The sequence below is a fragment of the Atractosteus spatula genome, chromosome 6 (genome assembly GCF_055471065.1).
Source record: "Atractosteus spatula isolate fAtrSpa1 chromosome 6, fAtrSpa1.hap1, whole genome shotgun sequence".
NCBI classification, from domain to species: domain Eukaryota; kingdom Metazoa; phylum Chordata; class Actinopteri; order Semionotiformes; family Lepisosteidae; genus Atractosteus; species Atractosteus spatula.
The window spans coordinates 11,836,213-11,851,149 of NC_142711.1; the positions used below are offsets into that span (position 1 = coordinate 11,836,213).

Here is a 14,937-nt window from a genome sequence, read left to right on the forward strand (position 1 = left end):
AAGTACAGTAATAAGTACAGGGTGTGCAATAGATATCTCACCACAGAAACATTCCAACATGATCCGCATGCAGAGATAACAGGTAAGTTCCATTTATCGTCAAAACCATCTTGAAGTCGAGAGCAATATTTCCATTGGGTTAAAAGAGATGAATTCACAAGCCTGCTTGTTTACAATCTAATAGGGAAGGCTTCACATCACAGGAAATGTTTTGCCTCATTCTGAATCGCAGAATATGGTGCTGCATGTAGCTGGAAATTTTGTTTATTTTGTGATGTAAATGGGAGGTTTTACAGGTTAATGTATTTGTGCATTTTGCTTTTGCTGTGGTTTGAAATGCACTCATTAATGCTGGTTCTTTATAATTCTGAATAGAAAAACAGTATTGCAGTATAAACAACAAAGACATTTTTTTTACAGCCTTTTTGGCTCATCTTTACCAAGGGTGCCAATATTTCTGGAGGCACTGTATATAGAGGTGTTCCTTTTATTGCTCTGAATGTTCCTTCATATAAATTCTAATTATTTTATTGTGGCAGCAGTATTATCACCTTCTATATGAACCATGTCAGTTATCATAAGTGGGGCATGGATGGACTATGTTATTACCAAGATGAGAGACTTCCAAGGAAAGTCATCTTGCAATTATTATTAAGTGGTAATGGTGGGTGTGTATGTGGTACTTTTCCCTCTTGACTGGTACAAGAAGCTCCAGTCCAGTGCCTCAGTATAGGACAGGGTACACAGCACTGAAGGGGGGCCATCCTTCTAGTGAGATAATAAAGTGAGTTCTTGACTTCTTGGCCATTAAAGATCTCATGGAACAGCAGGGGCAGTTCTGCTAAATTCCACTCCAAACCTACCCTCCTAAAGTTTCTGAACTTCATGGTGGATTCTTTTCTAAACCTGATTTAGGATTATGTGGAATGAAATGCGTTACATAAATGCATTTTATTATTATTAATGCTACTGATCCGGAAGATGTCCCTTGGATTGATTTATTTAGTTCTTCAGAATTTTCAATACCTGAATCAAATGTACACAATCTCAACTGTTCAAGATTAACCTTGCCATCATTTAAGACAATGAAAATACATTTCCTGACACCAGGGATTATTATGCGGTAGAGAAGTAATAAAAGGCAATCAAACACAAAGTTCAATGAGAAATCCATGACATTCGTACCAAATACCATGATGTTCTGGTATACTTGTAGACTAATGGCAAAAATGTCATTCACACAGAAAATTGAATTAGTTATAACAAACATGAACAGCATTGGTCCAAAGTATAATCATATTGATAATCTCACATTCTTTTGTGTTATGGCTCAATTTACTTACAACTAATAGTGATATAACCAAAACAATTTACTAATCACTAAAATGATATATAAAACTAGTAGCACAAGCTCAAAGCTGTGTCTTGGAGATAGCCATGCTTATACAAAAGCTTATGTCAGAGGATATTATACAAGAAAAGCTTTTAATGGAACAGCTTAATTAACTCAATAAGTATACTGGAATATTAATTAAGAATATTACCTGGACCTGTGCCATTGTGCCCTATCACAACCTTTCTCAGCTTCTCCAGTGAAACAGCTTCAATGTTGAAAATGTCAACCTTATCAGAAGACAGGACAAACACACACCCGCATGACAATATTCCTTCCAATAAAAGGCTTAATAAATGCTAAAGTAATTAGCTTGCTCTGTCAGTCCCACACGTAAAGCTGTATTGAACAATTTAAGTATAAATGTATATTAATGAAAGTAGCAGATAAATATATAACAGTAACAAATAAAATGCAGCATTATTTTTTATACTGAACAGTTTTACATCTACAGTATATTTAGTCAAGATGTTTGCTCATAAAATTAATTTGAGTTATACAGTATGAGTTATAGTAATAACTGTGTGAAAAACAAAATATTGCACATTGTATGAGTGGTCCAGGAAAATGTGCTTTGAAAATCTTTACTGCATAGACAAAAAATAATACAAGAATATGTTAAGTGAGAAAATTGTATCATAGCAACAACAGTAAAAAATGTAGCTCTGGACCATTCATGAAACAGATTAAAAAGAAGAACATTCAGAACTTGTGATTAATCAGAGTTTTGTCTTGGCATAAGAGTATTCGGCCCGCGCCTTACTTGACCTTGTTGAAATTTCAGTTTATGATTCAGTGATTGATACAGTTTTCTTTTTCCAGTGTTGCCTCTGGTCCCGAAGATGTTAATATACACAGAAGCATCCGTCTCAGCTCCAGGCTTGGACCCAGTATGAACTTGAACCTGATAGACAACCACTGCAGACCACAGAATATGACACTTACTCACAGACATTGTATTTGTAGTCTACCAACTACATTTTCACTAACTTACAGTATGCTCATTTCAGCAAAATAAAATTGTCGAGTCACCATTAAATAGACATCTAGGCAAAAAAAGATTTTAAAAATCCTACCCAACGATAAAAAATACTGGTTTTCATAGCTTAAGGGAACACATATGTTTCATATGCAAGATATGTGTCAATTGTTCTTATATTAAAGATCTTTAGAATTAGCTTTTCCCCCCCATACATTCTAGAATTTGAGCATAATACTTTATGCCATATTCCTATAACACTGTTTGTCTCTGACTGGAATACATAAAGAGCAAACAAAGAAATGTTATTTTCTTTTACAATTACTGCAGAAAGTTAATTGATGCCAGGTGCTTCCACTAAGGAGATAATGGTTTGGTGTAAAACTTTTTTCTGTGCTGCAGGTTACCAAGAGGGCCATTAAACTGATTGACCATAAACACATAAAATGGAGCATCAGATGCCTAATAATATATTATATTGTCATGTTATTTAAATCATGGCTTTCTTCATCGTAAAAGTTTATAGACCAAGGACCTACCTAAGCTCCAAGCCGTGAGTATCAACAAGGCTTCCGAGTGAAATAAAATAACAATAATTGACTTTCCCATCATTTTAGGCTTTTACTATAATGGAAATGGTTTTGATTCCGGAGCAAAGGTAAATAAATCTATTTTTTAAATTGTTTAGAAAAGCTTTGAGTATCTCTTTTAAGATAATGTCAGTCTATTAGGCACTTAAAAATACTCAGGAAGGAGGACAAATATATGTCAACAGGAAATTTCGTATAACAGGTAGGTTGTGACAGCAAACAAATCTCTACAAGAAAATGTTATACTACTGAATTCTGATTGTCCTTTTTCTGAACCGACTGGGATTCCTATAACCATCATAAACATCTCTTTTATGTGTCATAAACATGGCAATGCATTTCAACACACACATGCTGCATTTGGAAATGTAGTAAATAAGTCATGTCTGCTTGTGTAGTAAAAGAATCGCCCAACCTCTTAATACACTATAAAACCACCTTCGTAATTCTTACTAAGAACAGTGACTTTTAATAAAGATTAGGCCTGTCACATTGCAAAGGCTTAGGGTGTCCCATTTCTAAATTTGTTTCACAAGCGTGCCCTTTACGCGCCCGCCTCTGAAGTCCGCATCGGAGGGGACTTCGCTAAAGGAAATCGCCCTCCCGGTTCCTTGCGGAATGGTGACGATTCACTTTCTAACCCATCAAAGTGGAGAGAAGTTGCCATGGAGAAAAAAAAATATTCACGTGTCAGTAAAATTTAACTTTTTTTTAGTTTTAAAACTCATATTTTATGTAAGAAAAAAAAATGTATTAGTGGGCTTTAGATTCTAGGTATGAAGTGTTGACATAACTTTTTCGTCTGATGAATATTCGTTTACTTATCCTGTATTTTGTACACGGAAATACAAAAGTATTTAATAGTATAAAGCTTTGAGATATTGCCAAGTTCATCCGATTTAGTTTAGTTTCACCACTTTGAGTCAGTCCTGTTCAGCGAGAATGAGCCCGTTATGTTCCTCGTACCGTCATTTTTGCACCGGGACAGACGAGATAAAATGTATTTAATAGTACAAATCTTTGAATAAATCAGAGAGCAATATTGCAAAGTTTTCCGTAGTTTACTGCGCCCGTTTTGAGTCGAGCCAGCTCAAGACTACTTTTGTGCAGGGACAGCCGAAATGACATTCAATTTCACCAAACTGCGAGGGGAGTTAAAAATTCTTCAGAAAAATTATCCTGTGTACTTAGCCACTGGAAAAAAAAGCAACTCAACAGAAAGCATTTAGACCATGAGCACATTTGACCTAAGGATGATTGCCAAATGATGAAGAATAAAGAGGACCAATATCACTAGCAAAAATATTCTATTTGATTTCCAAAGTTTACATTTTTCAATAGAACTCCTTCATTCTGTCTCCTGTTTCCAGACTCCCCAGGGCATCAGGGCTGTTCACCTGGAAGAGAGTCCCCTCCGATAAGGGGAACAGGTACCTCCTTCCAAACATGTCCATCTTCGTTTTCCCCGGCCAGCCACTGGTCCACACGAAGTGCAAACTCTTTCCCTGTGGCCAGTTCATGCAAAATCACTTCTTCTAAGTACCATTTAGGATCTTCCCCGCTGTTGTCGTGGCCTATCCTCAGTTTGTACAACTCCCCGATGCATCCGAAATCTACCTACACACACACAACAAGCACAATGTTTTTACAAAATCAGCACATACACTGCACGCACACATGAAATGCATTATCCTGGCAAAATGTTGCACTCTGCATCAATATACAATCAGTTTAGTATGAAACATTTAAAATGATATGTGGTATGTTCCGTTTCACGATGCCAACATAAAAAATGAGGATACTAAAATATGACAGGTGATGACAATTTGTATCGTCCCATATGTTTACTCATTTTGGTGGTCAATTTTATGTTTTGTGGGTATAGTGTTTTGAATCTGTGATATATAAAGTAAAAAAAATCTCTAAATGTTCTGAATTCTATGGGTAATCAAAACATCTGCTGCTTTTTTGTCAGCTATAGTAGCAAGAGCTACGGAGCCTGAATAATCTTTAATTTGGTAAACTTCCCCTTTAATTACTTTCCACAGGCTTAGGGAAAATATACAGTACACCATCGCTAGGGGTTACTGTCAGTTTAACAATGTTTTTGGAAGATGTGCGCTACGAATGCAGAATGGACAGGCGTCAAGGTAGAGTTGTAAAATGTTTTTATACAAGGAAAGCTTCAGTCCCTTCATGTTCCTGTAGTGTATTGCAAGCAGAAAATTGCCCCATGTTACAAAGACATATAAATGCACAAAACAGATCTTGATCCATTCTTAGGAGAAGTAAATTTGGTTTGATTTTATTGTGCTATGTCTTCTCCTACAGCTTCACTTTCAATAATCGTGTTTTAGTGCGAAGAATCATGTTCAAACAAAACAACATGACAAGGTGATTCTGTTCCTGATAAAATGACTCACTAGTGCCACAGATACAAAGTAAACAAGCAGCACATTTGGCAGCACAAATCAAAAGGCATCAGCATAACCTGCCATTATATTTAAAAGCATTCAGAAATAGTCAGCACTCATATCTGCAATGTGAAAAGGTTTTACAAGGTGTCTATATTACTTTTGGATGCATACTTGTTATTCTGAGCTCTGTAGAAATTGTTTTCCTGACAAGCAGTGTATTTTCCATAACAAAATTAAGTTATACTGTATATTATACAACACCTTCGGAAGAAAACATCTCCATGCACTTTGCAATACAATGTGATCCACAAAATATGTGGAGAAAAATGCAAGACTGCAAAGTTACTTAATTGCAGCAAGCAGAATTGCAATAAACTTCCAGATCTGTAAAAAAACTGAGTTGATATGCTTTTAGCGCAATTTAAAAAAACAACAACATTCTGCTTCATTCCTGCCATTAGCAAGTGTAACATCAAACATCAGTCACGGAATGAGTTAAAAGTTGTACAAGAGAAGGAATGATAAAATGCTGAAAATTTGTCCTTTTTTTACTTTACAACATGGGTTTAAGCTAAACTCTGTGCTGCCACAGCTCACCACTCTAAGTCTTTGGCTCTTCTATTCTGTTTGTTGATAAATCGCAAAGGGATTTAGCTAAGTTGGATGTACAAATTATACCTGAAATGTGTCAGCGCTGTTTTGATTAAAAAGCTGATGCTTTCCGGAGCCCAGAATGATAGGACCCGATTCTCCCTTTTCCCCATAAGCATGGAGGTAAACAGTGGCTTCAGTGCTGGCAGAATCAAAGTCTCCTGTCACAACTGTTACTTTCCAGCCTCCATCTGCGTAAGGACAAATTTACTTTCATTAGTGACCTTTTTCATTTTTTTTAAACTACACGCATAAATTAATCAAACAATAACTTACTACATTTTAAAAAAGGCAAGCAAATGACAAACGCACACCTGAGACAACATGTTGGAAATGTAGTGTTATAGGAATTCCTAGAAGTTATAGTGTCCTCTTCCAATGACAACCCATTTTATTAAATTAAAAAATAATGTATACACATTTTTGACAAGTGAGTATTTTTAATTAAAAAGTAATTGCGAATGCAACTGAATACTTCTGGGGAGAAACCAAATTAACAAAAACTGCAAAGAAAAATAAAAAATTGTTGATTGTATTAACATTAAGACCCTTCGTTACAATCTGAATTGGTTCAGATGCACACAATTACTTTGAGAAGTCATACAATTAGTTGTATTTCCGTGTGAAACAGCAGTGGTTCACATGCTCTCCTAATACATACCCCTGCCTCTTTAAGATCGTTCACTCAAGTAGTGAAACTTCAAGCAAATAGTCAACCAGGAAGAGCATTACCCTTCCAAAAATCAACTCCTGAATAAAGCCGTGTAAAGGCAAGAATGAGGACAATTGTATAAAAAAAATTCAAAGACATTGAAAATCCCTTTGAGCAAGTTGATCATTAAGAACCAGAAGGTCTATCATACCACTCAAACCAAGCAAAAAGGAAAGTGTTCAGGAATATCACTGTGAGGCCACCAGTGACTTTGAAAGAGCCATTACGTTCAATGGCCGAGAGTAAAGGTACAGTACATGAGTCAACAATATCCCAGTCACTCCACAAAACTGGCCTGTATAGGAAAGTAGCAAACCCATCTCAAATCCTTCTCCAAGTTTACAACAAAGCACATTGGTGATATAGCAAAAATCTGGCAAAAGGGTTTTTTGGGGCAGAAGAGAGCTGAGCAAACTGGAACTCTTTAGTCTAATTGGAAAGTATCATATTTGGCACAAACCCAACACACTACATCACACATTATGTCAAGGTTCACCTGATTCAGTCTACTAAAGACCAAAAACAGACTAAAATTCAGTTTTTAACAGGACAATAACCCCAGATGCAAGACCAAAGCTACACTGTGGTGGCAGAATAAGAAACTGAACATTCTGGAGTGATGCAGTTAAAGTTTGGAAATTTGACTTGAAAATAGCTGTACATCGATGATCCATAAGTAGCTTGACAGAACGTATACAGTTTTAGCAATGATGAATGGCCAACCCCATCCCAGTGTGCAAAGTTGGTAGAGACTCACCCACAAATACTAGCGGCTATAATTCCTGCCAAAGGTGCTTCGAACAAATATCGACTCATGCAATCAGCATATTTCACCTTTTGATTTTTCTTTACAGTTCTTGCTAATATTTAATTTCTTCCCTCATAAATGTGTACAGAATGAGTATTCAGGTTTTGATTAAAAATAAACTTTTCAGATTATATTTACACATTATTTGTATAATTCAACATCATTAGGACATCATTGGAAGGTGATGAATACTTTTACAAAAGACTGTATATTTTAAATTTTCCATCAGTTTATTTAAATTAACCTCTCAGATGGTTTCGATGTTATTCGTGTGGCAACTCAGGAATGAAACGCTAAGATAAAAACAAAACCACATTGCTTAATTAACAGTGTCTATCCTTATTCATTTGCAAAATTAATTTGCACATACTCAGACGGCTCAGTATAATTACCATGTGCCATTTCCTTCTCATTGTGTTGAACACTTATTCGAATCTCTGTAAAGATAATACAGTTTTATTTTAGAGTTACTGTATAAGAAATACAGGTACAAGTCATTTTCTCTGGACTGAAAATTGAAATGACGCGAACATTGTTTCAATAAGATACGAAATTTTTTATGTGTACGGTGATTGAAGAAGGACTCCTTACTTTGTATTTTGTACAACACAAAGAAAAAAAGAATGAAGTTTCCAACCACCTGCAGCTACACTTGAACCCCACATCTCACAAATGTAAACCTAGACATTTTAGTCAAATGTAAAAAATGTTTGTACTATAACAGAGACATCTAAACTAAACTGTTAGTTTAAATCAGAATGGCTAACATTTCTGTACAGGATCACCGTAAAAAAGTTTTTTTCCTGCATAAAGGAGAAAAGGTAGATCTGCAAAATACTGTATGTCTGTATATAAGCATATTCTCTTCATCATGTCTCAAGATAAAACTATTAAGAGATTGTTTTCCCTCTTTAACATAAGCACAGTGGCACAGTGCTCTGGCAATTACTGCTGTGCTTTGCATTTTGAGGGGATCCGGTTCTGGACCGCAGTGCCTTCTATGTGGACTTTTCAATCTGCCCTCTGTGGGGAGCATCTAGGATTGAATCCTGGCTGCCACCGAGCTTACCACGAATTAGCAGCTCCCTGGCAATGGATAAACGCGTTGTCATTATTAGGATAAATATTAGCAGGTGGACTGGCATTTTCTATTAGTTTGGGGAATGATGAATTCTAATGCTCAAAGGTTTTGCAAGAGCAAGGGGCTCTTCTTCAAGTTAAAAGCAAAATACACTGGAATTCCTTTCTTCCTTGCTTAGAATTACTGAAATAGCTGGTTAACAAAAATGACATCCTATCACCACTCTTAGCTATTTCATCATGCGGATCCCTCTAAGGACCACACTGGATTATCCTGTGAAAACTGCTGATCCCATCAGCAATTTATACAATTCTTAAAACCCTGCGTTTCAAAACAGGACATAGAACAGCTACCGACATTAATGTCTTTCATATATTATTATGTTGCCACCAACTTCTAGGAGAATGTAGCATAGCTGTTTTTCTGGACCTCTAATATTTCCTTCTTACATGACTCTTCCTTTATGTCACACAATCCTCACAACAATGATATTGTAACATACAATAATTCTACATTACATGTAAGAGCTTCATTAATCCGAACCCTAATTAATTTCCTAATTTACTGGATGTTAAATTTTCTTCTTTAGTTTTTCTGCATACACCAGTTAACCTTCAATTCAGAACAAAGGCACGCACGCATGGATTGATGTATGTATTAAATAGAATAAATAAATATTTGGTCATGTGTTCAAGCAAGTCAAGCAAGGAGGTCAAGAAATGAAATCTGAAGTCACTGTAACCTTGAACCTGCAGTTCTATCCCAGTCTTGACAACACCTTCGGATGAAAAAGGAATCCACCTTTCATTATAAGAGAGACAAAAGGTTATGTTAATGCACAAAACCTTCTCTGCATTAATGGGTTTTAAACAGACATGGTCAGGCTTTTTCAGAGTGCATCTTTAGACAGAAATGTCGAAACACTATTTGAATGAAATATTTTCAAATATCAAGAAGAAAGAAATTAGCTGATAAACTCAGGTCAAGTTAAAAGCAAAATCTAAATGCACAGTGGATTTGTAAAAATGGAAAAAGAAAACAATTTTTTTAAATTACCCTTCAAATAAAAATTACAATAATTACCAAAAACTCACCTATAGCCATGTCACAGCCCACATGAAATGAGTTTAATAGTGAATAAATTAAAAATAAATGTTGAATACAAATTTCAACAATTTCCGTAGTTATGGTTTTCCTAAGCCCTGCTGTTGTTACTCATTGTAAATGAGGGATTGTTCTTAAATGGATCTGGTCAAACAGATTTAATTAGAAATACTGCAACATGAATACTATTATGCTGGCTTTTGTTCATACATGATCAGGAATAGAATTAGGAAATGAAAGTAAAGAAACTCTTTTAGAAAATCAAATTAACTTTGATAAACCATTAAACAAAAACTGGCAGCACAAAATAACTAATAAAATGTATGTCATATAAACTCCTCTAGCCACTTGTGATTCTTCCGCTTGCCCCCAGGAGAACGCTGATTTTGGTTTTAGCTTCCCCTAAGAGGCTTATGAGCCTGAGCCATCCTCCAGATGAGCCTGGAACCTCCTTCAGTTTTTTCCCAGCCACATGGATTACAACTCCTTCCCAATTGAAATCTAAAGTATGGGACTTAGATTACATACTGCATTATATAAGATGTTACATAAATTGTATAATAACAATTCACTGAAAGTTCTTCTACAACACAAAACAATAGTCATTACTTTGCATAACAGAGGCAGAACTTTCTAGAACGTTCTAATATCGGAAAATGTTAATGCCAAACCTCCTCAAAAAGACATATTGTACATTAGCGAAAGCATCAAATACACCACAACATTATTAATGTCTTTCATACCTTGTGAAGTTTTGTACTACCATGCTGAACATGCTATTTTTCACAAGCAGTAACCCCTGCAAATGTTACCTTTCACAATTGAAGATGTATTCAGAACCTCCTACCGGTTCCCCGATGATGACTTTTTCACAGTACCAGTAGTCTGATTTATTTTTCGCTTCACAGCACAATAGTACCTTTTGAAGCTTGCCAAGGGACACTGCTTCCAATTCAAACACATCAACCTAGAGGAGGAAAAGCAAGAATGCTAAACTGCAGACCTCATCTGTCATTGTGTGAAAAGATTCTGTATTTTGTTCATTGACATTTTAATTAAATAAGCTACAAATCTATTTAGGAAAGTAGAAGCTATTGCAGGTGTTGAATTTTCTAGTATTTACTAGGTACTGTACCACATTACATTTCATACATAAACTTCACGGAGACTTCAAATAACCTTCTTTCTTCAAAAATGTTCATGGGGTTAAAGTTCAAGTGTTTTCAATGACAAAGGAAACAGAAGCCAGAGCATATCCCAGCAAGCAACAGGCACAAGGCAGGGCACACAAAGACACAAACACACACACTCACACCAGGGCCACGCTTCCCAGAAGCCAATTAACCCATCAGTATGTCTTTGTACTGTCGGAGAAAACAAGGGCACCCAGGAGAAACTCACATGAGGAGAGAACATACTGTACCAATCACCACACAGAAAGCACCCCAGGTCTGGAACTGAATCCAGGACCCCAGCACAGCAAGGCAGCAAGACTAACCACTGCAACACCATGCCACCAGGAGTAAGACACCCTGGCTATTTGATTGGGAGAGCAGAAAGGAATCAATAAACAAGACAAAGAGTAAATGACACTAGAGATTGCCAGAGAAAGATGAAATAAAATGAATAAAAGGAATCTTCTGGAAAGCCAAACGGAGGCATTGTATTTAATTGAAATTGTACCTGTCCTCTCCGAAACATGTAGGCCAGCTGAGCTTTATGGAGAAGACGCAACCCTGAATCACCTCTCTCACCATAAAGGCAGATGAGAACAGGAGACTGAGTTTCAGCATGATTCAAATGCCCAGTATAGATAGTCACTTGATATTTTACAACTGTTGGAAGAATAAAAAACACATAGCCTGTTACATATACATATACAGATATATTATAACATACATCTAATGCCATCATTTCTCTAGCATACACCCATCTTTTCAAACCTTTAACTCTATTCTGTTCTTAAGTTTTAGATACAGCAATTGCATGGGCTGACTAGTTTCACAACTGGGTGCATCACTAAAACACTCTCGTGCACAATAACAAGACAAGATGCCTCTCTCATCCAGACATCCATTACTGGCAGCATGGAGTCCCACTGGAAACACAGACATAGGAATAGGACACCCTGGAGAGACTGCCTATTGAAGGTCTCCTGGTGGGACAAGTTAGAGGCCTCAGCTGAAAAAGCAAAACCACACCCAGCCTGGGGGCTGAATATAAAGCCTGGGAAACGTGAACAGGAATACCGCCTGTGTGGTTCTACAGCGCCCTCTTGTGGACTGGAGAGGAGCTGGTCTTGCCATCTATTTAAATTTAACCATTGACCCCCATAAATGCAGTATTTACACAAAACAGTTTTAAAAGCCATTTTCGCTGATTATTAGTCTTTTTGGTGCTCCTTCTGGCTGCATCATAACTAAACTGTCATCTTTTTTTTTGTGGGCTTGCTGAGCTTAACATCTCTTGTGACAGTTCACAAAGGGACAATACTGTCTGTAAAGGAAGTTTAATGTTAGTGAAAACTATAACTAACATTTTTCGATTGCATACGTATCCACCTCCCCTTGATTCCATACTTGTTTTCAGCACCATTGGCAGCAATTACAGCTTAATAAGTCGACAAACACTGCACTATGAGATGGTGCATTTTTTGCTAATTCTTCTTCTTTTCAAACCTGCTCAAGTTCTATCAAGGTTGAGGATCATTGATTAATTTTTCAGGTTTTACCACAGATTTTTTTTTATCATATTCAGGTAAGGACTTTGACTGGGTCACTCTAAAACATTACTTCTTTTTAAGCCCCCAAAAATAGTGTTACCAACACCCTGCTTGACAGCTGAGAGGAAGGCAGTATTGGTTGAATATTTGCTTGACATGCACTACCAGACTGTCGGAACCTTACAATTTCAGTTTGAGCTTTCAACTTTTAATGTTTCAATATTCACTTTAAAAAAGTGTATAACTAATTTGTCACACAACAATATGGGACTTCACATTAAAAGTGTTTAAAAAGTTAGGTTCATTTAAGTGAGCTCAGAAAAACGCTCAGACAATTATAGACCTCTTCCGGATTGCAGAAATAAGTATTCACATCCCGTTTGTTGAATCTGATGATCTATTACTAATCTAAAATATATAGGTACATTTAATATTTAAGTCATGTCTCTTCTGATTCCTCTTGTGGATAGAAGAAAGATTAACTACCTGTATATTTCTGTAGACTTGCGACATCTAGTGTACAGAGTACGCTATGCTTTGTTTTGTAGACAGAATGGCTGTATTTTCATTTTTTAATGATTTTTCTGAAGACCGTATTAATAAATTCTACTAAAATGATTTATTACCTGAATCCATCAAACTCACACACTGGCGGTTTGCCTTGCTGTAGTGCAAATACAATATATACAAAAATGTAGCATAGCATACAATAGATTCCTAGTGATATATAAATTCATAAATACAGTCCTCCCTCAATAAATCAACTGTGGGACAATTTTGAAACCCGTAATACATATACACTGTACAAATGTTATAAAAGAGAAATTGTACATAAATAAGAAATAAAATATATGGTTACATTCTTGCACTAAAATATTATAGAATAATATGGATGATTATATGTTATACAGTAGCACAGTGCTTAGCATTGCTGTCTTGGGTTCAAGTCTGGATCAGGCGTGCTATCTGAATGGAGTGTGAATGGTCTCCCTGTATTTGGTGCTCTGGTTTCCTCTGATAGCCTAAGAACTGGTAACCTGCTGGTAGGTTAATTGGCTTCTGGCAAAACTGGCCCTTGTGTGATTTTGTGTGTGTGTGTGTGTGTGTGTGTGTGTGTGTGTGTGTGTGTGTGTGGACTGGTGTCCTGTCCAGGGTGTACCCTGCCTTGTGCCTGTTGTTTGCTGGCATTGGCTTTGAATTGGAAGAATTGGATAGAAAACGGATGGATTATATGCTATATACATAATAAATGTAATTTAAGCACTTATGTGTGATCCTCACAAGAGAAACCAATTCTCAGTTAAATGGAAAAAACCCTAAGAATTTTCCCTAGAAATACATAGAACGATTACCTTCGATTATATGTGTTTTCTCTCAATACTATGTAAAGTTCTCTGCACAAATCTCACTAGATTAATGAATGGGACACATTCATATTTTTATGACTTTATTTTCTCATGGCAAAATACATTTGCAATGCCATTTTTTACACAAAAAAAAGCTAGAAGGGCACATGCGAAAGGTTTAAAATCTATACCTGAAAAAATAGGTTGTCCATCTTCTTTCATTGCTGGAACTTCACACAGAATGTCTCCATTTCCATGATTTCTTGACAACCAACGATTTACTCTGAATTGTAGTATTTGGCCATCTTTATTTTTTCTCAGCGATACCTGAGAAACAAGAATCCACAGATAAAAAAATCTAAAATTCCCAGTTTAGTAGTAAAATCTTTTTGTCATGTAAACCACGTTGTTTTTTTTTGCGGCGTTCTTTAACAGTATATATATATAATGTGTTACCCAAAACCAGACAACGTTATAAAAAGACAACAGCAAAGTTTTTTTCCACTTGTAAAGAGAAAGTGGGTACATGTAGCACAATGATGGAAGTAATTAAATAAAGCTTACGAGACAGTAGCATTAATGTAGCTCCTCTCTGCCGCTATTCAGATTCTATCACGCTTGGTCCTGCAGTGGAACAGCTGTTCCTCCACAGCTGAAACATAGTGTTTCTTTTCTTTTCCTTTCAGCAGGGAATGAACTTTACCTGTTCCTTCGTAGCCCACCCCGGCTGACGCCTCCACCTACTCGAAAGGCTTCTATCAGATTTTCTCAGATTTAGGGATGTGCAATAACTTTACCATACGGAGCGGAAAACTACTCCAAATCAAAACAGCGTCTTCCGCCACAGGATAGTTATACAGTGTCTAGGTTTCAAGGGAATAATGTCCCTTCTGGTAAAAAGTTCGCTGCACTGGCACGGGACGGACTGATAATCACACAAAGGCTCATACAGTGTTCTATAAATTATACTTCGGACTTGAAGGTGATACAATTTAGAGAAAAAGCAAAATATGTTCAAATAAATTCAGAAATGTCAACGTCAAAATAAAGATAAGTAATCTTAGCAAATGCAGCACCTCTTGATAGCCTGAAGCTATTTTTGGCAAAAGAAAAATGATGTTGTGGAAATCACAC

The 14,937-nt window shown here is 36.4% G+C and overlaps 2 protein-coding genes across 2 annotated transcripts in view; both read right to left on the reverse strand.

Moving 5' to 3' along the window:
• The window catches only part of LOC148831827 (lipoxygenase homology domain-containing protein 1-like), a 60,406-nt gene extending 56,472 nt beyond the window's left edge, over positions 1–3,934 (reverse strand). The window contains exons 1-2 of the mRNA XM_088919084.1: positions 3,929–3,934; positions 1,545–1,623 (exon numbers count right to left, since the gene is read on the reverse strand). Of these exons, the coding sequence (XP_088775210.1) occupies positions 1,545–1,623; positions 3,929–3,934 (85 nt within the window). The remainder of the gene's footprint in view (positions 1–1,544; positions 1,624–3,928) is intronic.
• A 411-nt stretch (positions 3,935–4,345) lies between these two features.
• LOC148831828 (lipoxygenase homology domain-containing protein 1-like) lies at positions 4,346–8,006 on the reverse strand. The gene is made up of 3 exons (XM_088919085.1): positions 7,943–8,006; positions 6,058–6,221; positions 4,346–4,579 (listed from the first exon to the last, which is right to left on the reverse strand). Exons 1-3 carry the CDS (start codon positions 7,950–7,952, stop codon positions 4,346–4,348), a joined length of 408 nt encoding a protein of 135 aa, XP_088775211.1. The 5' UTR covers positions 7,953–8,006.
• Between the last annotated feature and the right edge of the window lie 6,931 nt (positions 8,007–14,937).